We start from the raw sequence: 22,881 nt of genomic DNA on the forward strand, positions 1-22,881 counted from the left end.
GCCAAGCTGGTGAGGCCATTGGAGGAAATGCCGTCCAGCTGAGGGCGCAACCCGAAGACCCCTGGACAGTAGCGGTGCGGATCCAACAAGCTGCCACACCCTCGGCCCAAGAAAAAGGTCGGGTCATCCTGGAAAGAATGCGGGCCGAACTCTCCAAGTAGAGACACTTATTGGGCAATTTCACAGCGTCTTCGCCAGCCACGAGGACGACTTCAGATGTACCACAGCCATCACGCACGGGATTCCCACGGCAGGAGCAGCCCCCATCCGGGAGCGGTATCGGCAAATACCACCGCAGCTATATCAGGAAGTAAAGACTATTAGCCCAAATGCTCTGAAAGGGGGTCATACGGGAGAGCCAAAGCCCCTGGGTGGCCCCTATAGTCCTGGTTCGGAAGAAAGATGGCACGCTGCGTTTTTGCGTGGACTACCGGAAGATAAACTCCTGCACCATCAAGGATTCGTATCCACTGCCCCGCATCGAAGAGTCTCTGTCCGCTCTGGGGAGCGCAATGTACTTTTCAACCCTTGACCTGGCCAGTGGGTACTGGCAGGTGCCGATGTCGGAAGAAGATAGGGCCAAGACGGCATTCATCCTTCCCATGGGACTGTTCGAGTTCAATCGAATGCCGTTTGGGCTTGCCAACGCCCCCGGAACTTTACAGCGGCTGATCGAGCGGTGTCTAGGAGACCTCAACTTTGAAGCCACGTTGATCTACCTAGACGATATTATCATCTATTCCGCCACATTTGAGGACCACCTGAAGCGGTTGGGACAGGTGCTCGGCCGGCTGCAAAAGTACGAGTTAAAGGTGAAGCCCCAGAAGTGCCACCTGTTCCGCACCCAGATCGAATACCTGGGGCACACCGTCTCGGCGGAGGGCGTCCGACCCTCTCTGGGAAAGGTTGCTGCCATCCAGGGGTGGCCCACCCCCGAAAGGTGAAGGACGTGCGGGCCTTCTTGGGGTTGGCCGGCTACTACCGTCGGTTCGTGAAGAACTTTACACGCCGAGCTCGAGCCCTGCAAGACCTGTTGAAGGGGGCTCCCGCTGGGGCAAATGGACGGAAAATCAAGTGGCAGCAACCGCAAGAGGAAGCATTTCAAGATCACAAGGCTGCTCTCTCGGACGCCCCAGTATTGGCATATGCGGATTTTTCGCTGCCGTTCATCCTACATACAGACGGGAGCCTCCAGGGACTAGGAGCTGTGTTGTCACAGGTGCAGAATGGCCGCGAGAAAGTGATCGCCTATGGTAGCCGGTCGCTGCACGACTCAGAACGCAACCCGGACAATTACAGCTCCTTTAAGCTCGAGCTCCTCGCGGTGGTGTGGGCAATGACGGAGCGGTTCGCAGAGTACCTGGCGGGCTCCGAGGTGGTAGTGCGGACCGATAACAACCCGCTAGCTCATCTGGAAAATGCCAAACTGGGGGCCCTCGAGCAACGGTGGGTAGCTCGGATGGCCAAATTCAATTATAAGATCATTTACAAACGGAGAGCTGAAAACGTACACGCCAATGCGCTCTCCAGAATCCGACACACTATCCCAGGGAGAAGTCGAGACGACGAGTTGGAAGCAGATGAGACGCCGTTCGCCCTCCCCACTACCGCACCAGCAGTCCGCACACAAGAAGCGCCTCATCCAGGACCCCTAAGAGGGATGCTGGAACAGCCCCTTGACAACTGGATCCAGCAGTAACAGGAGGATAAGGAAATTGGACTCCTGTGCCGATGGGTGGCCAACGGCAAATTGCCCACGGGCTCCCAAAGGCAGACTTTAACCCAAGATATGTTGCTAATGTTACGCCAGTGGGAAAAGCTAACCATCAAAAAGGGACTCTTATATCGAAAAGCCTTGTCGCGAACCACGTCAGCTACAATATGGCAGGTGATCGTCCCCGGGGCCCATCTCGACCAACTGGCCCGGGAAGCCCATGAGAAGGGGGCTCATTTTGGTGCACAAAAGACTTTACAATGGCTGCAGCAGATGGTGTACCACCCACGCTTACACGCTGCGGTAGAGGAAGTTTGTCGAACCTGCCGCCCGTGCGAGCTCTCTAAACCCCCCGCATAGCGGGCCCCGGTGCAAACTATTGTAACATCAGCCCCTCTGGAGCTTCTTACGGTGGACTATCTGACCATAGGTCCTGCCTCTCAGGGGTATGAACATTGCCTTGTTATGGTGGACCACTTCACCAAGTTTGCCGTAGTGACCCCCACTCGAGACCAAACAGCAGAGTCAGCTGCCTATGCAATTTGCAAGAACTTTATTCAAGTGTACGGTTGTCCACAATGAATACATTCGGAACAAGGGGTGTGCTTCCTAGGGAGAGTCATGGAAGAACTACATCATCTTTACGGTATTGATAAATCACGGACTACGCCATACCACCCGCAGGGAAACGGAGCCTGCGAACGATTCAATCAAACGCTAATCCAAATGCTGCGAACCCTGGAGAGCGACCGCAAGGCCCGCTGGCCTGAATATGTTCCTGAGCTGGTGTGGGTATATAATAACCGGGTGCACCGAGTGACTGGTTACACCCCCTACTCATTGCTGTTTGGACGGGAAGGCAAAGGAATCACAGAAGTGGAGTTAAACCCGGAGGAACCTCTACCCTGGACCGGAGTATCCTCGTGGGTCCGAAACCACCGGCACCAGCCACCGAATCGTTCATACAAAGCTCCAGGATCTAGAACACCCGGGGGCAGCACTGCCCCCACCGATTGACATCCGAGCTGGAGATCGGGTACTCGTACTAGATCAGCGCCCCCAAAACAAATTAGAATCACGGTGGGAGGAGACCCCGTACAAGGTGTTGCACCGGATAAGCCCCGACGGGCCTGTGTACGAAATACAATCGGAAAGAGACGGTACACCTCTCACTCGTACTGTGCACCGAAATATGTTGCGGCCCTGTGCGTCCACTGATCCCATGCGACCCGAGCCGATCACTCAGGCCCCCGACCCCCCGCCAACGGTCTGGGACCTGGACGACGAAGAAGACTTCCCAGCCACATCCGCAGGCCCTCCAAGTAGTGACATTATAGCAGACCCAGTCAGCCTGCCAGAATCGACCGATTCACCACCCCAGAAAGCTCAACCCTGGCCGAACTTAGACGCTCCGAGCGGTCAACAGCTGGCAAACCCCCTGAACGTTACCAACAGGACCAGTTCGTATGGCGACAAGAACTGTCATCCCCAAAGACTAACTCGGGTCTACGAAAGCCCTCGCCCGAGGACTGGCTAGCATACAGGGTGGGGGAGTGTGGGAGAGAGGGTCCCCGTCGAGTGTCCAGGTCGGCGGTTGGTGCACTAGGGATGGAGATTGTCAGGGACAGAAGGGTAATAGCTGGGAAAGATAGACAAGAGGATGCAGTACCTAGAAATAACCACAAGATGGCAGGGGGGAGTAGTTCAGGACTCAACAGCAACTTAGAGATAGGAACCCAGAAGGGGAATTCCCGGGACAATGAGTCAGCAGACAGACACGGAGGCAGCTGGAGACAGTGGGAGCGACTGTCAGCAAGTGTAGATTACCAGGACGAGACGCTTACTGAGGACTTCAGGGGGACGGCACCAAGACAAGCAGCCGAGACCTGCCTCCACGCTCCAGCCCGTGGCCGCTGCCGCCTCCACACTTCAGCCAGCGGCTGCAGCCTATCCACGGTCACCCGCGGCCGCTGCCTCCATGCTCCAGCCCGTGGCCGCTACCGCCTCCCCAGTGTAAAACACTGGGCAAAACAGTCACTGAAAAAGACCTGGGTGTATGGGTGGACGACAAACTCACATTTAGTGGCCAGAGTCAAGCAGCTGCTGCAAAGGCAAATAAAATAATGGGATGCATTAAAAGAGGCATAGATGCTCATGAGGAGAACATAATTTTACCTCTGTATAAGTCACTAGTGCGACCACACTTAGAATACTGTGTACAGTTCTGGTCTCCGGTGTATAAGAAAGACATAGCTGAACTGGAGCAGGTGCAGAGAAGAGCGACCAAGGTTATTAGGGAACTAGGGGGTCTGCAATACCAAGACAGGTTATTACACTTGGGGTTATTTAGTTTGGAGAATCGAAGGCTTAGGGGTGATCTTATTACAATGTATAAATATATGCGGGGACAATACAAAGACCTTTCTAATGATCTTTTTACTCTTAGACCTGTGACGGGGACAAGGGGGCATCCTCTACGTCTGGAGGAAAGAAGGTTTAAGCATACTCACAGACGCGGATTCTTTACTGTAAGAGCAGTGAGACTATGGAACTCTCTGCCATATGATGTTGTAATGAGTGATTCACTACTAAAATTTAAGAAGGGACTGGATGCCTTTCTTGAAAAGTATAATATTACAGGGTATATACACTAGTCTCCTTAATATTGCGTTGATCCAGGGAGCTAGTCTGATTGCCGTATGTGGAGTCGGGAAGGAATTTTTTTCCCCAATGTGAAGCTTACTGTTGCCACATGGGTTTTTTTTGCCTTCCTCTGGATCAACATGTTAGGGCAAGTTAGGATAGGATATGGGTTGAACTAGATGGACTTAAAGTCTCCCTTCAACCTTAATAACTATGTTACTATGTTACTATGTTACTTCAGCCAGCGGCTGCAGCCTGCCTGCGGTCACCCGTGGCCGCTGCCTCCACGCTCCAGCTCGCCGCAGCCACCCCGCTCTCACCAGTGGCCGCAGCTGGTACAGTGCTGTTGGCGGCCACTGCCCCGCCCCGGTCCACACCAGGGGTCGGTCCTCTGCTGGTTGCGAACTCCCCGTCGCAGCCGTTAGCTGCGCAGTTGGCCTGCCATTTGCCACCCCTCACCGCCGCCGCTTGCCCCAGTCCGGGGACTGCGGCATATCCAGCCAAGTACTCCGCCGAGGCCCGCGGGGCCCCCGTGTCATCAACGTGCCGGAACGCACAAAGCTTTCGTCAATGCCTCAACAACTGGGCCCAGCAACTCTTCCGTCGAAAGGTCAGAACGGCGAGGGACGTCGGGACAGCTAAGTAGACTTTAGACTTAAGGACCCATAGTTGGCCACACCGCGGCCCTATAGTGACCAGCCGTTGCCGGGAGTAGTCGTGTTCTACATTACCGTGTTTGCTTGTTTAGAGCCCCTGCGTGGGTAACCTGTGTTACCCCTGTTTTGGTGATCAGGCCGTGACTGAGGGAAGTCCCCTCAAGTCCCATAAACGAATCTTTAAAAAGCACCGTAGTTGTCTCTTGACTCGACGCTGCATCCTCCGTACCTGCTAGTACCACACATAAATACTTTTTTTATATCGGTTCAGATGTATGTAAACTGCCGCTGTCCGGTCCGATGGGCGGGGCTTATTCAACTGCTCTCCCCCTCCCTGTCTTACTCTACACAAGAAGAAATGCGTAGAGCAAGACAGGGAGGGGGTGAGCAGTTGAATAAGCCCCGCCCAGAGGACGGGACCATGGCAGTTTACATACATCTGAACCGATATAAAAAAGGTATTTATGCATGAAAGGTGCGGGGTCAGGGGGAAGCAAAAGTACTAAGAGAATCCTTATGTGACACACAATTGAATGATATCATTATATGATATCTCAAAAAAGGGGTGACAGATTCCCTTTAAACACTGACATAAATGAATGACAAGCCTGGTTATGAAGGGGTACAGACTGGGCCTTATCTACCCCTGGAGATCCAGTCTGCTGCGCTCCAGGTTGCATGGATAGACATGACTGATTTGAATGATGATAAATGATTGTACCACACATGCCTAAAACTTTTGCACAGTGCTATGCATGTTTGTATCGTCCTTACACAGTCACAAAGTTCTTATGGCACACAGAAAGTCCATTACACTTCCAGCATAAAGCAAAATATACAACCTTCCTCTAGCGTAAAGTCAGGCAAAGGAAAAACAAAACAGTCCATATGAAACAATAGGCTCGCCCGTCCAGTTACACATCTGGCTTCCTCTTGGGTTTTGTGTCTGAGGGCTAGGTTAAGCCCTCAAACACTGCTCCTTGCTCAGTTTTGGTCAGCAGTGAACTGATTCCCCCCAACAGCACACTTTCTGTCGCTATGTAAAACACTGAACATTCACGCTAATCAAGACCTGCATAGCTAGGATTTAACCATAGCCTACATTGCTTTGCTACAATATACAGTTGTGTGAAAAAGTGCTTTTCCCCTTCCTGATTTCCTATTATTTTGCATGTTTGTCACACTTAAATGTTTTAGATCACCAAACAAATTCAAATATTAGACAAAGATAACACAAAATGCAGTTTTTATATGAAGGTCTTTATTATTAAGGAAAAAGGAAATCCATAACTACAGGACCTTGTGTGAAAAAGGGATTGCCCCCTAAGCCTAATGACTGGTTGGGCCACCCTTAGCAAACAACTGCAATCAAGCGTTTGCGATAACTGGCAATGGAGTCTTTTACAACGCCCTGGAGGAATTCTGACCCACTCATTTTTGTAGAATTGTTGTAATTCAGCCACATTGCCATTCAGAAATGAATTTGCTGTTGTGTTTTTCTGATCATTGTCCTGCTGCATGACCCAAGTGCACTTCAGCTTGAGGTCACAAACAGATGGTTGGACATTCTCCTTCATGATATTTTAGTAGACAGCTGAATTCATGGTTCCATTTACCGCAGCAAGTCTTCCAGAAGCAGGAAAACAGCCCTAGACCATCACACTACCACCACCACCACCATTTTACTGTTGGTATGATGTTCCTTTTCTGAAATGTTCTGTACTTCTACGCAGATGTAATGGGACATACACCTGTCTCGTAAGGGCCACAGAGTATTCTCCAAAAATTCGTGGGGATCATCAAGATATTTTCTGGCAAAACTGAGATGAGCCTTTATGCTCTTATTACTCAGCAGTGGTTGTCTACTTGGAACTCTGTCATGCAGGCCATTTTTGCCTAGTCTCTTTCTTATAGTGGAGTCATGAACACTGACCTTAACAGAGGCAAATGAGGCCTGCAGTCCTTTGGATGTTGTTTTGGGGTCTTTTGTGACCTCTTGGATGAGTTGCCGCTGCGCACTTGGGGTAATTTTGGTCACCAGCCACTCCTGGGAAGGTTCATCACTGTTTCATGTTTTTGCCATTTGTGGCTCTCACGGAGGTTCTGTCATGCTGGGTGACTGGGAAGTTAGATGCACAACATCGGGAAGGGGGTGGGGAAGCCCAAACACTAGGAAAGGGGGGAGTGGAGACCCCCTAGGCAGATCTGACAACACTCTGTCTTCTCTAACATTTTTAAATAGGTTCTGCACCTATCGCTGAACAGGAGCCTAAACTGATTGTCCCTAGTGATAGAACCTAGATAGGGAGGATAAGAGGTAAGCACTGGTCAATCCCCACTACAACTAAAGACAAGATAAACAAGGGAATACACTTAGCTTGAGAAGACACCAAAGAGATCACGCCTGTTATCCTCCAAGAGAACTCCAAGAGGAACTAGTCGAATACTAGTACTTCCAACCAGACAAAAGGAAATAGAACTGTTACCAGTGTCTTGCTGAAGCGACTAAAGGTATTTAAACATCCAGCAAGGGTGTGGTAATAAACAGCAGATGGTGGAAATCACCACTAGGTCCTAGTGGGAGAAGGATATCACTCCACAGCAGAGATGCAAAATCCAGAAAGTGCCATCAGAACCAAGCGCAATGACCTTCTAAAGCCTTATCCAGAATGACTGTCTGTCTCACTTGACACACCCGTGACAGATTCGCTGGAGTACCAAACCTTTAGAAGTGGATTTATAACCTTTTCCAGGCTGATAGATCTCAATTACTCTGTTTCTCATTTGTTTCAGAATTTCTTTTGATCACGGCATGATGTCTAGCTTTATAAGATCTTTTGGTCTGCTTCACTTTGTCAGGCAGGTCCTATTTAAGTGATTTTTGAGAACAGGTGTGGCAGTAAACATGCTTGCATGGGGCTAGGGAATTTTAACACAGCTTTCCAAAGATATGGTAAACCACAGTTAATTAATGTTTTAAGGTGTAAGGGGCAATCACTTTTTTTTTCCACAGGGTCCTGTAGGTTTGGATTTCTTTTTCCCTTAATAATAAAGACCTGCATTTTAAACTGCATTTTGTGTTTACTTGTGTTTAGAGATGGGCGAACCCGAACAGTAAACTTCAGTGTCCGTACCGAACACCTACTGTTCGGGCATGGACTTCACCAGGAAGTCCGTGTTACTGTTCGGGTTCGGCTGCCCGAACACTGAGTGTTTGTTGTGCTGTCATGTGCGTGACAGCGCGGCAAACACCGCTTCTGATCGACGGGGAAATCATCCCCGCCAGTCAGAGAGCCGCGGTTTCCACCCTGTCAAAAGACAGCGGGAGCGCTGAGCTGTGATCGGAGGTATAAAGCTTACCTTCGGTCACTGGTGTCAGCTGATGGGATTATAGCTCCCATCATCTGACACCTGCTACCGCTAATTACAGTGAGAGCAGGAGCGGCAGATGTGAATTTTCATTAGCCGCTCCTGCGCTGTAAATAAATAATTTAAAAAAAACGGGGGTTATTTTTGCTATCCAGTCAGACAAAACTCACAGCAGGGGGCTGCAACCCTCAGCTGTCAACTTCAGCAAGGCTAGTTAGCAAGACTAGAGGGGTCCCCACGCTAAAGCAGACAGCTGGGGGCTGGTATTTTCAGGCTGGTAAGGGACCATGGATACTGCCCCCCCCCTAGCCTAAAAATAGCAGCCCGCAGCTACCAATATCATATCTATTAAATGTGCCAATTCTGGCTTCTGGCGCTTTGCCCGGCTTTTTCCACTTGCCTTGTAGCGGTGGCAAGTGGGGTAATATTTGTGGGGTTGATATCACCTTTGTATTAACCAGTGACATCAAGTTCATGGGTTAGTAATGGAGAGGCGTCTATAAGACACCTATGCATTACTATTCCTATAGTTGTAAATAAAGACACAGCCAGAATAAAGTCTTTTATTAGAAATAAGACTAAACACAGTTTTCCATTTTTAGTTAAATGCCTAATCCAAGCGAAGCCCTCGATCTCCTGTAAAATAAAAAAGCAACAATATACCATACCTTTCCGTCGTTCTGTCTCACGCCGTAATCCATGTCTGGGGGATAAACAGTTTTCAACCTGGGCGGTGCCAAAATGCGACTGTCCAGGCTGAGAACCACTGGTGACTGAGAGGGTGCAAGCGCGGCCTAAGAGACCGGTGGTGACGTCATCGAGGTTACATCTGGTCACTGAGGCTCCGTTCCCTACCGGGCTGAACTGCTGTGACCTCTGTGAGATCCCCACTAGCAGCATGAAGGCTACTATTTTTAGGCTGGGGGAACCAATATCTATGGCCCCTTACCATCCTGAGAATACCAGCTCCTAGCTGTCTACTTTAGCAAGGTTGGTTCTCAAAAATGGGGGGACCCCACACCGTTTTTTTTTTTTATTTATTATTTAAATAATTTAAAAAAAACAGCGTGTGGACCCCTCTATTGTTGATAGCTGACAGCTGAGGGTTGCAACCTCCAGCTGTGAGTTTTGCCTGGCTGGTTAGCAAAAATACAGAGGAACCCACGTTGTTTTTTATTATTATTTATTTACAGCGCAGCAGTGGCAGATGAATACTCCTATCTGCTGCTCCTGCTCTCGCTGTTATTAGTGGCAGCAGGTGTCGGATAATGGGAGCTGTTGTCCCATGAGCTGGCACCAGTGACTGGAGGTAAACTTTATACCTCCTTTCACAGCTAAGTGCTCCCGCTGTCTTTTGACAGCATGGGAACCGTGGCTCTTTGACCGGCGTGGATGGTTTCCCCGCCGATCAGAAACAATGTTTGCTGCGCTGTCATGCACCTGACAGCGCGACAAACACCCGGTGTTGGGGCAGCTGAACCCGAACAGTAACATGGACTTCCTGGTGAAGTCTGTATTCGGTGTCCGTGCCCGAACAGTAGGTGTTCGGTATGGATGCCAAACTTTACTGTTCGGGATCGCCCATCTCTACTAAGGACCACATGTGGAGAGCTACAGAAAGACCTTGAATCAATAGGTACAATTGTTTCAGAAACCTATAAGTAATGCACTCAACCTCCATGGCCTGTATGCAAGCTCACCATGTAAGACTCTTTTGCTGAACAAAAAGCATGTTCAAAAGCTTTCAAAGTTTGCTCAATCACATTTAGACAAGCCTGTGAAATACTGTGAGAATATATTCCGGTCAGCTGAGACCAAAATTGAGCTCTTTGGATTCCATATAACACACCATGTTTGTAGGCCAAAAGGCACTGCATATCACCCAAAAACATCATACCAACAGTGACATTTGGAGGTAGGAACATCAAGGTGTGGGGCTCTTTTTCAGCATACGGCACTGGCAAACTTCAAGTAATTGAAGGATGGATGAATGGAAAAATGTACAGAGACATTCCTGATAAAAACATCTGCCACCATCTACAGTACCAGGATGATGAAGATGAAATGAGAGTGAACATTTCAGAAACACAATGACAAAAACACACAGCCAAGGAAACTCTCAGTTGGTTTCAGAGAAGAAAATAAAGCTGCCAAAATGGCCTAGCCAATCACCTGACTGAATCCAATAGAAAATTTATGGAATGAACTAAAGCTCAGACTTCATAGAAGGAGCCCACTGGACCTTCAGGATTTGAAGAGTGTTTGATTGGAAGAATGGGCCAAAATCACACCTGAGCAATGCATGCGACTAGTTTCTCCATACAGGAGGTGTCTTGAAGCTGTCATCACCAACAAAGACTTTTGTAGAAAGTATTAAATAAGTTTCAGCAAGCATGTTCAATACTTTTTCCCTGTGTGATTTCTCATTATTACACATAACTTAATTTATGGACATCTATGGCTTGATTTATTTGCCTGTGTGGATTGGATTGGTTGTTACCGACATCTACTGAGAATTTCATGTCAATAGCACCTTTAGAAATATATTTACTTAGAAAATTGGTGGCATGTTCAATACTTATTTAACTCACTGTGAATGTGTGCATATACACAGGTGTGTCTCACAAAATTGGAATGTCATCAAGAAGTTAATTTATTTCAATTCTTCAATACAAAAAGTGAAACTCATATTATATAGTCGTTTCAAACAGAGTGATCTATTTCAAGTGTTTATTTCTGTTAATTTTGATGATTATGGGTTACAGCCAATGAAAGCCCAAAGTCATTATCTCAGTAAATTAGAATACTTTATAACACCAGCTTGAAAAATTATTTTAAAATTCGAAATGTTGCCCTACTGAAATGTATGTTCAGTAAATGCAATACTTGTTTGGGGCTCCTTCTGCATCAGTTACTGCATCAATGCATTGTGGCATCAATTTCTGGGTGCTTCTTGAATTTTGTTTGCGGTCATTGTCCTGCTAGAAGACCCATGACCAAGGACTCAAAGCCAGCTTTCTGAGACTGGGCACTACATTGCGACCCAAAATTCTTTGTTAATCTTCAGATTTCATGATGCCTTGCACACAGTTAAGGCACCAAGTGTCAAAGGCAACAAAACAACCCCAAAACATCTTTGACCCGCCACCATATTTTACTGTCGGTACTGTGTTCTTTTCTTTGTAGGCCTCATTCCGTTTTCGCTAATTAGTAGTACGATTTGCTTCGCCTAAAAGCTCTATCTTGGTCTCATCTTTATACAAGGCACTTTTCTTGAATAATTTTGGGTTACTCACGTACATTTTGGCAAACTGCAGTATAGCTTTTTTATGTCTCTGTGTCAACAATGGGTCCTCCTGGGTCTCATGCCATATCATATAATTTCATTTCATTTATTCATTCAAATGTCAAAAGATCGTTTTCACTGACACTTATGCACCCTGAGACTGCAAGACATCTTGAATTTCTTTGGAACTTGATTGGGGCTACTTATCCACCATCTGGACTATCTTGCATTGCAACCTTTCCACTTCCAACTTGCATTACCTCAAGAAAAAAACTGATTCAAGAACATCAACAAGTTCTTCAGCAACGCAAGCAGGAAAATTTCCACAGAGATACAGATGACTCTACCAACAACAAGGTGCATAGATGACAAGACTCATCCACAGCAAGATCCTGGGGCCCAATCTCCAATACAAGATTCCATGATTCCATCAGCTTTGGGAAACAACCAGCTTTGTTTTTTAAACTAATGTTGATGAAGTGCCCTATACCTCTCCCCCACCTAAATTAGGGTATTAGATAACGATTATCTTTCTGTCTGACCTCCAGTTTAGATTCTATTCAACTGGAACAGGACCTGACAAGATTTTACAGGAGTATTAGATTAAAAACACACATTGGACTTCTGGACTCAGGTTCCCAGAACAGATAAAGTTCCCTAGAGGTCTAGATGTGTTCCAGAAAACTCAGTCATGTACTTCGTACTACTAGTAGTTTTGCCACCCCATGCACTTATCATGCAACAGAAATTGTACTAGAACTCATTGACAGATATATCAAGGGAATTTTAAAACAACAAAACTTCTTAATGCATCAGAAGCATCTGACTACCACCACAAATTTTACTAAAAGAGTAAGATTTCTGGTGTAAAGGAAGCCACTGCTCATCATAAATCAGAGAAGCTATAGCGTCACGCCCCTCCATTTTGTCAGAGCCTGTCAAAACTGGCATGAAAACTCCAAAAGTCGTGACATTTTTGCACAGCTCTGCACTATTTCGAGGCAATATACAACAGAATTCTTTGATTGTGACGCCATCTGTGTATCCAAATAAATGTCTATCCATCCTATTACAGCATACTTGATCATGTGTTTCTTACTTGGAGAAACAAATTCTCCAGGCTTTGCAAAAACAGAACATGGTCTGCATAGAGCACCCGCCGGATTTGCGTTGTTGAAATGCAATGGAATTCAAAATCTCATATGTTGGAGCATCTGCGAGAGCAGCATAAAGTGGTGACTGTTTTTATCATGCAGCAAGCAAACAGGAGGTTGGGATACTTTAAAAACTGCCATTGGCAGCTGATGACGGGTATGTTGAATACTGAGACCCTTTGAAGAGGCTACTAATTTTATCAGTATGGACAACTGTGATGCTGTCAACCCCTTCATAGATGTTGGAAAAACGTTCATAAAGATGCAAGTTCTACATGTTAATTGGTGCCCTGGAGCTATTAAGAAGTGTTTTAGATGCAGGCAGGGGATGAGGCTAAAGGGGGTTTTAGACATAGCGATATCGCAAGCAATATCGATAAAGCATCTCCGTTCTGGTGACGCAGCAGCGATACCTCTAGCGATATCGCTATGTGTGATACTTACCTCTGACCGGCTCCCCCGCTGTCTGTCGCTGATCGCGCGAAACCACGCAGCTCCATTTCTCATTGGGCGCTTCCTGTTGGGCTTCCTGCTGGCGCCGACGAGCAACGCATGGACGCGGACGGGAGGACGTCAGGATCGCCTCGTCTGAAAGGTAAGTATCGCTGTATCGCTTTTGCATCGCTGTGAGATCTGCCTGTGTGGCAGCTCACTAGCGACCATTTAGCGATGCACCAGCGATCCTGACCGGGTCGTATCGTGGTCGGGATCGCTGGTGCATCGCTAAATGTAAAGGGGCCTTTACAGTGTGAAATTGCTAGTGACACCATGGACTTCTGGGTCAGCAGATTGGACCAAAAGCTAGAACTGACCAAGTTTTCAGTGGGCTCACTGGCTTGTCCATCCTCCAGTGTACTGTAAGAGATGGTAATCTGTGGCAAGTGGCTCTATCTCCCATGGGAATCAGATTGTCCTGGAACCAGTGTGGAAAATTTTACATTTGGTAAAATGAATCAGTCATGGATCCGAGCCAATTTTAATCTATCTATAGCTGATGCAGCTGATTAAATCAGCTATAGCAATTGCCTGTCAATTGTGTTTCAAATTACCCCACAGCCAGGCATCTCCTGCCTATCCATTGTATTATAATTATACTGTACTAGGGCTGCTGGGACTGCCAAGTGCTCCTGTAGCTACAGCCGATAGACAGACACACATCTCCTGCCTGTACATTGTGTAGTATAACTATATTGAACCTCTGCTAAAACCCTACCCCGTATAAGGTAAATAAAGCTGAAACTGCCCCCGAAAAATGGATAATTTTTGGATGGCTTTTAATAGCCATTGCTTCTCTTTCCATACAGCACACTTATCCTTTTCTTTGGGAATAGCAATAATTTTTGGAAGGTTCGTTAAAAAGCCATAGCTTTTTCATTTTTCAAACAACGGACTTGTTGCTACTCCCAAACAGGGTTGTTTTTTGGACCACTGTTAGTCAAAGCCTATGGCATTTTTAGTGTATATCGCCTGTGTATAAACACCAGCATGGTAGGTATATGCCCCCAAAACTTGATACATTTTTTTTTACAGTTTTTGCATTTTACAGCATGAAAATCTGTCTGTATGTTGTGTTATTAAAATGTTCTTAAATAGGATGTAGGTTACCGCTGTTTACTATTCGTTTCCCAGTAGCCATATACGTTGAGGTCACTTTGACATTATATGGCTGTGTTTGTGTTAAAGAGCCTAGAATGGGTTCTGTATAGTCCTAGGAGTCATCAGAGTGTTAGATGTCATGATCCAGTGTTGGATCTGGCGGTATTAAAAGCACAAAGTGAACTTTTTTTACTTTGGTTGAGTTCAAAGGTGTCTTGACTGTCCCCGGTGGTGGTTGTGGTATTGCACTTTAGGTTTTTGTGCACTTAATTATGGATCAGGTGTGACACCCTTTAAAGGTGTGCTAGGGGTGTGCAATCACTGCCTGTGATATTGTGAGATTGTTTTCACTCTGAGTGGGAGAGCCTGGAGGAAGGATGGAGCTGGTGAGGAGTCCTGCGCAGCTTAGCCAGGGGGGACGTGTTTCAGCTATGGTGTCCGGACGAAGGGCTTGCATGGCGTGGTGGGGTCGCAGTGATGGTGTCAGCGGGAAGTGTCTGCATGGGCTGGTGGAGTGGCAACTATGGAGAGTGGCACTCACCATGTGGGACTTGGCCGCTGAGCTGGACTCAAGCATGCTCGACTTCGTGTCAGAAGCTGAACTCTTCCTTGGGACTCTGGTTCTAAGCAGCTGCAACTGGTGGTGGACTCTGCTCCAAGGCTGCACTAAGGTGAAGGATCCTGTTATGGTGATGGATCCGGGTGGAGGAGAAGACGCACGCAGGTGGTGGGCTCTGTTGCTAGGAGCACACGCAACAGAGCAAAGCTAAGTGGTGTTTCCCCTGTATTGTCTCTATCCTCATGTGTGTTATTAGTGCAGTGGTGGGATTAGTCTCCGCACCGACCCATTCCCTAGTGAGGGTTTAGGGTCAGGGTGAGCAAGGGCGTTAAGGTACGCGTGCGGCGACAGGTGCGGAGCCTGTTTAGGGAATGTAAGGAGTGCAGGGACACTGGCTCAGGGGAGCTTAGGAGGTCTCCACGTCCCCCATTCCCTATCGCAGGGCCCACCATTGTTAATGTTTCCCAGGTTCCCCCTTTATTATTTAAATTCGCCTTTCTGGAGGCGGGGTTTCCAGATTGTATGTATAACGTGTAATACCCAAATTCGCCAGGTGGAGGCGGCGTATCCACCTGCACGTTTTATTGTTTAAATGCGCCCCACTGGAGGCGGTGTATCCAGGGTCACGTGTGTCACATGGATTCGCCTTGCGGAAACATCTGCGTCCTGACACACATGATCATGACATTCGATACATCTTTTAGAGGGTAATTGGAGGCTTTGCAGTGTTGCGAATCGCCGGAAATCTAATTTTGGGGAAAAATATGTTGAGGCTTGAGGAGTCGAATTTCTAAAGATTCCCTAATCTCTATCACCAGAGTTGACGACCAGTCACCTGCTTGGAGTCCTCTTTTAAATTCCTGTGACTGCTCCCCTCTGCCGGCTATTAGCTGCAGTGCAGCAAACATAACTTGTGGCCCTCTACTGGCCATTATCATCGGCATAGCTAAGCCAAAAACAATCAACAAGCTCATCCGCCCGTGACAGCACAGTGCTAAACTCTCCTTACTGCTCTCCATATGTGACACCTCTCCACTGCTGACACATAGCAAGGAGGATTGAGGAGGATATCTAGTGAATCTGCTGAACCACTGAATGGGGAACTTCAGGCCAATGCAGGGTGGCACAGATGCTGCTTTCCTTATGATATATTTTTAAGCTTCACATATTCACATACATTACTGATTATGAAAAGAAAAAAAATAATAACAGCGATACAAGTTCTATTGCCTATATAAACAGAGACTTTGTTATAAATTCAAATACAGTTTATGTTACTTTTAGGCTATGTGCACACGCTGCGGTTTTGGCCACAGCGGATCTGCAGCAGTTCTGCAGACAATGTACAGTAGCATGTTATCCTATGTGATTTACATTCTGTTGTGCACATGCTGCGGATTTTTAACTGCGGAAAAGCTGCGGTTTTGAATCCGCAGAAAGAATTGACATGTCACTACTTTTCTGCGGGTTCTGCTGCGGTTTACCATCTCCTCCATTGTAGAGGTGATAAACCGCAGGGGAAAGCCGCAGGTAAAACGGCAGGTCATTTTACCTGCGGTTCCGCAGATACAAATCCGCAGCGTGTGCACATAGCCTTATATGTTACCATGTTCTTTTGGATTTTGTGGTTTTATGATATAGTATGGCTCTGTTACATTCTTTATGCCTTCAGTTTGATTTAGTACTTCACCTTACAATAATTATATTCATTTTACCTTTTAGGTCACACAGCAACCAAAATATGAAGACAACATCTACATGTACATTTATTTTGTCATTTTTATCATTTTTGGCTCTTTCTTCACTCTTAATTTATTCATTGGTGTCATCATTGATAACTTCAATCAACAAAAGAAAAAGATAAGTATTTTGATTATTTACTTTGTTAGTTGTTTAATTATAAGTATACAGTGGGTACGGAAAGTATTCAGACCCCATTAAATTTTTCCCTTTGTTTCATTGCAGCCATTTGGTAAATTCAAAAAAGTTCATTTTTTTCTCGTTAATGTACACTCTGCACCCCATCTTGACTGAAAACAAACAGAAATGTAGAAATTTTTGCTAATTTATTAAAAAAGAAAAACTGAAATATCACATGGCCATAAATATTCAGACCCTTTGCTCAGTATTGAGTAGAAGCATCCTTTTGAGCTAGTACAGCCATGAGTCGTCTTGGGAATGATGCAAGAAGTATTTCACACCTGGATTTGGGGATCCTCTGTCATTCTTCCTTGCAGATCCTCTCCAGTTCCATCAGGTTGGATGGTGAACGTTGGTGGACAACCATTTTCAGGTCTCTCCAGAGATGCTCAATTGAGTTTAGGTCAGGGCTCTGGTTGGGCCAGTCAAGAATGGTCACAGAGTTGTTCTGAAGCAACTCCTTTGTTATTTTAGCTGTGTGCTTAGGGTCAATGTTTTGTTGGAAGGTGAATATTCAGCCAAGTCTGAGGTCCAGAGCACTCTGGAAGAGGTTTTCATCCAGGATATCTCTGTACTTGGCCGCATTCATGTTTCCTTCAATGGAAACAAGTTGTCCTGTCCCTGCCGCTGAAAAACACCTCTATAGCATGCTGCTTCACCACCATGTTTCACTGTTGGGATTGTATGGGCTGGTGATGAGCAGTGCCTGGTTACCTCCACAGATAGCGCTTAGAATTATCACCAAAAAGTTCTATCTTCGTCTCATCAGACCAGGAATGGACAAGGCAACTGTTAGGTGGATTCATAACTGGCTTAGTGATCGGACCCAAAGAGTGGTCGTAAATGGCTGCACATCCAGTTGGAAGAATGTCTCAAGTGGGGTACCACAGGGCTCTGTCCTGGGCCCTGTATTGTTCAACATCTTTATCAACGATTTAGATGAAGGAATTGAGGGTAAACTGATTAAATTTGCTGATGACACAAAGCTAGGAGGGATAGCTAATACTAGAGAAGAGAGAGAGAGGATTCAAAAAGATTTAAATAAACTGGAGAAGTGGGCAGCAACTAACAGAATGGTTTTTAACAGGGAGAAATGCAAAGTACTACATCTGGGCAATAAAAATGAAAAAAGCATATATAGAATGGGAGGAATAGGGCTAAGTGACAGCACATGTGAAAAAGACTTGGGTATACTAATAGATCACAGACTGAATATGAGTCAACAGTGTGATGCAGCAGCAAAAAAGGCAAATGCAATTCTAGGATGTATTAACAGAAGCATACAGTCTAGATCACGTGAAGTAATTATTTCCCTCTACTCCTCTTTGGTCAGACCTCATCTGGAATATTGTGTCCAATTTTGGGCACCACATTTTAAAAAAGACATCAACAAACTGGAGCAAGTTCAGAAAAGAGCGACCAGAATGGTGACCGGTCTGCAAACCCTGTCTTATGAGGAAAGGTTGCAGGATTTGGGAATGTTTAGTTTGCAAAAGAGAAGACTGAGAGGAGACTTAATAGCTGTCTACAAATATCTAAAGGGCTGTCACATTGTAGAAGGATCAACTTTATTCTCATTTGCACAAGGAAAGACTAGAAGCAATGGGATGAAGCTGAATGGGAGGAGACACAGATTAGATATTAGAAAAAACTTTTTGACAGTTAGAGTGATCAATGAGTGGAACAGGCTGCCACGAGAAGTGGTGAGTTCTCCTTCAATGGAAGTCTTCAAACAGAGGCTGGACAGACATCTAACTGGGATGATTTAACGAATCCTGCTTTGAGCAGGGGGTTGGACCAGATGGCCCAGGAGGTCCCTTCCAACTCTACGATTCTATGATTCTATGATTCTATGATTCTATGACCAGAGAATCTTATTTCTCATAGTCTGAGAGTCCTTTGTGTGTTTTTTTTTAGCAAACTCTATGCGAGCTTCCATATGTCTTGCACTGAGGAGAGGCTTCCGTTGGGCCACTCTGCCATAAAGGCCCGACTGATGGAAGGCTGCAGTGATAGTTGACTTTGTGGAACTTTTTCCCATCTCCATACTGCATCTGTGGAGCTCAGCCACATTGATCTTGGAGTTCTTTACCTCCTCACCAAGGCTCTTCTCCTACGATTGCTCAGTTTGGCTGGACGGCTAGGTCTAGGAAGACTTCTGGTTGTCAAAAACATCTTCCATTTAAGGAGTATGCAGGCCATTGTGCCCTTATAAACCTTGAGTACTGCAGAAATTCTTTTGTAACCTTGCCAGATCTGTGCCTTTCCACAATTCTGTCTCTGAGCTCTTTGGCCAGTTCCTTTGACCTCATGATTCTCATTAGGTCTGACATGCACTGTGAGCTGTGAGGTCTTATATAGACAAGTGTTGTTTCTTTACAAATCAAGTCCTATCAGTTTAATGAAACACAGCTGCACTCCAATGAAGGAGTAGAACAATCTCAAGGATCACAAGGAAACGGACAGCATGTGACTTAAATATGAGTGTTTGAGCAAAGGGACTGAATGCTTATGACCATGTGATATTTCATTTTTTTCTTTTTTAACCCCTTTCTGTCATATGACGTACTATCCCATCCATGTGCCCTGGGACTTAATTTCCAAGGACGGGATAGTACGTCACAAGGGAGCGCGGCTGATCACGGCCGGGTGACAGCTGATTATCACAGTTGACACCCAGCACTATGTGCCCGCAGCGGTCACGGACCGCTCCCGGCACTTTAACCCCTGGCACACTGCGATCAAACATGATTGCAGCATTCCGGTGGCATAGGGAAGCATCACGCAGGGAGAGGGCTCCGTGCGTGCTTCCCTGAGACCCTCAGAACAACGCGATGTGATCGCGTTGTTCCAAGAGCCTCCTCCTTGCAGGCCCCCTGATGCAATATGGCCGTGGGGTCCTTCCGGGTCCTGCAGGGATGTGGCTTGTCAGTGCTTGCTAAGAGCAGGCACCCGCAAGCTTCCTACACTGCCTGTCAAATCGCTGATCTGACACAGTGCTGTGCAAAGTGTTAGATCAGTGATTTGACACTATATAGTGATGTCCCACCCACCCTGGGACAAAGTAAAAAAATAAAAATTAACATGTGTAAAAATGTAAAAATATTTTTTAAAAATTCCTAAATAAAGAAAAAAATATATTGTTGCAAAAAATAAATTTCTTTATGTAAATAAAAAAACCAAATAAAAGTACACATATTTAGTATCGCCACGTCCGTAACAACCCGCCCTATAAAACTGTCCCACTAATTAACCTCTTTAGTGAACCCCTTAAAAAAAACAAGGCAAAAAAAAAAAAGCTTTACCATCATACCGTCAAACAAAAAGTGTAATGACAGGCGATCAAAAAGACGGATATAAATAAACATGGTACCGCTGAAAACATCATCTTGTACTGCAATAAAACGAGCCGCCATACAGCATCATCAGCGAAAAAATAAAAATGTTATAGCTCTCAGAATAAAGCAATGTAAAAATTTTTTATATAAAATTGTTTTTATTGTATAAAAGCTCCAAAATATTAAAAAATGATATACATGAGGTATCTCTATAATAGTATTGACCAAAAGAATAAAACTGCTTTATCAATTTTGCCACACGCGGAACGGTGGGGCTACAGTTAAGGTTAGGGTTGGAGCTAAAGTTAGGATTAGGGGTGTGTTAGGGTTGTTTGTGGTTAGGGTTATGGTTAGGGTTGGGATTAGGGTTAGGGATGTGTTGGGGTTAGGGTTGGAGTTAGATTTGGGGGGTTTCCACTGTTTAGGCACATCAGGGGCTCTCCAAACGCGACATGGCGTCTGATCTCAATTCCAGCCAATTCTGCGTTGAAAAAGTCAAATGGTGCTTTTTCACTTCCGAGCTCTGCCATGCGCCAAAACAGAGGTTTACCCCCACATATGGGGTATCAGCATACTCAGGACAAATTGCACAATAACTTTTGGAGTCCAATTTCCCCTGTTACCCTTGGGAAAATAAAAAAAAAATTGGACCTGAAGTAATTTTTTTGTGAAAAAAAGTTAAATGTTCTTTTTTTTTTAAAAACATTTAAAACATTTCTGTGAAGCACCTGAAGGGTTAATAAAGTTCTTGAATGTGATTTTGAGCACCTTGAGGGGTGCAGTTTTTAGAATGGTCTCACTTTTAAGTATTTTCTATCATATAGACCCCTCAAAGTGAATTCAAAAGTGATGTGGTGCCTAAAAAAAATAATGGTGTTGTAAAACTGAGAAATCGCTGGTCAACTTTTAACCCTTATAACTTCCTAACAAAAAAAAATTTTTGTTACAAAATTGTGCTGATGTAAAGTAAACATGTGGGAAATGTTACTTATTAAGTATTTTGTGTGACATACTTTATCGCTGTGATTTAAGGGCATGAAAATTCGAAGTTGGAAAATTTCGAAATTTTCGCCAAATTTCCGTTTTTTTTTTCACAAATAAACGCAAATCATATCAAAGAAATTTTACCACTATCATGAAGTACAATATGTCACGAGAAAACAATGTCAGAATCACCAGGATCCATGGAAGCGTTCCCGAGTTATTACCTCATAAAGGGACAGTGGTCAGAATTGTAAAAATTGGCCTGATCATGAACGTGCAAACCACCCTTGGAGATTAAGGGGTTAATAAACTTGCAAAAAATGTCTAAATTTCTGTTTTTTTCAGTCAAGATGGGGTGCAGAGTGTACATTAATGAGGAAAAAAAATGAACTTTTTTGAATTTACCAAATGGCTGCAATGAAACAAAGAGCGAAAAATGTAAAGTGGTCTGAATACTTTCCGTACCCACTGTATATGTGTAGTTTATAAAAAGTTTTGTGCAATACCCAAGAGGTAGGTATCTATATTAAACTTGTTTATATGTGGTAGTCCTGGACAAAATATAGTGAACGCTATCCAGACGGCTTTAAAGGGGTTTTAATGAAAATAATTAACATCATTCTAACCTGTACAGTGTTATTTATGAAGAATGTTTTGGATGCATTTTTTAGGGCAAAATTTGTAATGTGTAATTATAGCTTTAATTTGATCATTTTAGCTGATATTTAGCAACGTGGTAAGTTAGATAGATTGGGATATATGAGGGATTCCAGGATGGATAATAATAGTGAAACACATTTATGCTGATTATAACGAGTGTTATGTTTTCTGCTTTACTTTGGAGGTCAGGATATCTTCATGACAGAGGAACAGAAAAAGTATTACAATGCTATGAAAAAATTGGGTTCCAAGAAACCACAGAAGCCTATACCCCGGCCACTGGTAAGACAATTGCATACTTGTCCCTTTGTAGTAACTCATACAGAATAAGTAGGGTGGACGCTACAAATATATAGGGATCAACTCTCCAAGTACTCCAACAAGCAATATGAATCGTAAAAGACATAGAAGAGTACAAAATATGGCGAGATTCACCAAGAAAAGATTCATTTTTTATTAAGATATAGGACACAAGATAAAGAACATGATTAAAAACATTTAAAAATATACGTGATTTAAACTATGGTGTGTCTATGATAAGATAACACCCTACTGTTGTGCCAAGTGGAAAATAGCCACGAAGACAAATCTCCAATGACAAATGCGTTGACAGGATGCCATACATAATTAACCAAAAAATACTGAAACAGGACACCAGATATGTTGGAATTGTTTCACAATAAAATATATATTTTTTTATTTTAATAGAATATTTTTATTTTTTATGGCTACAAATATTGGGGAAATTGCCAATAAAAAACAATGACCCTGTATAGCTATAATTTTACTCTGTAATTGTGAATGTCCACAAATCAATTAGATTCTTTTACAAATGATGTGTAAAAGATTCTGTAATCTAATTGGTACGCACAAGGTTGTGGAACCACTATGCCACGGTCTGGAGAGAGCCTGGAGGGGTGTAACTAAGTGACCACCTGGTTCTTCACTAGAGCCCCTGATGGTGTGGTTAGACTTTGACCCAGGTGGATGCCAGGTATCACT

The 22,881-nt window shown here is 45.0% G+C and overlaps 1 protein-coding gene across 5 annotated transcripts in view; it reads left to right on the forward strand.

The window, feature by feature from the left end:
* The window catches only part of SCN8A (sodium voltage-gated channel alpha subunit 8), a 276,775-nt gene that overhangs the window by 219,499 nt on the left and 34,395 nt on the right, over window positions 1-22,881 (forward strand). For all 5 annotated transcript variants that reach the window (XM_073576720.1, XM_073576716.1, XM_073576717.1 and 2 more), the window contains 2 exons: window positions 16,700-16,837; window positions 22,057-22,161. In XM_073576720.1, the coding sequence (XP_073432821.1) occupies window positions 16,700-16,837; window positions 22,057-22,161 (243 nt within the window). The remainder of the gene's footprint in view (window positions 1-16,699; window positions 16,838-22,056; window positions 22,162-22,881) is intronic.

This window comes from Dendrobates tinctorius, unplaced genomic scaffold, assembly GCF_039654945.1.
Source record: "Dendrobates tinctorius isolate UK_male_01 unplaced genomic scaffold, ASM3965494v1 ptg000051l, whole genome shotgun sequence".
NCBI lineage: Eukaryota > Metazoa > Chordata > Amphibia > Anura > Dendrobatidae > Dendrobates > Dendrobates tinctorius.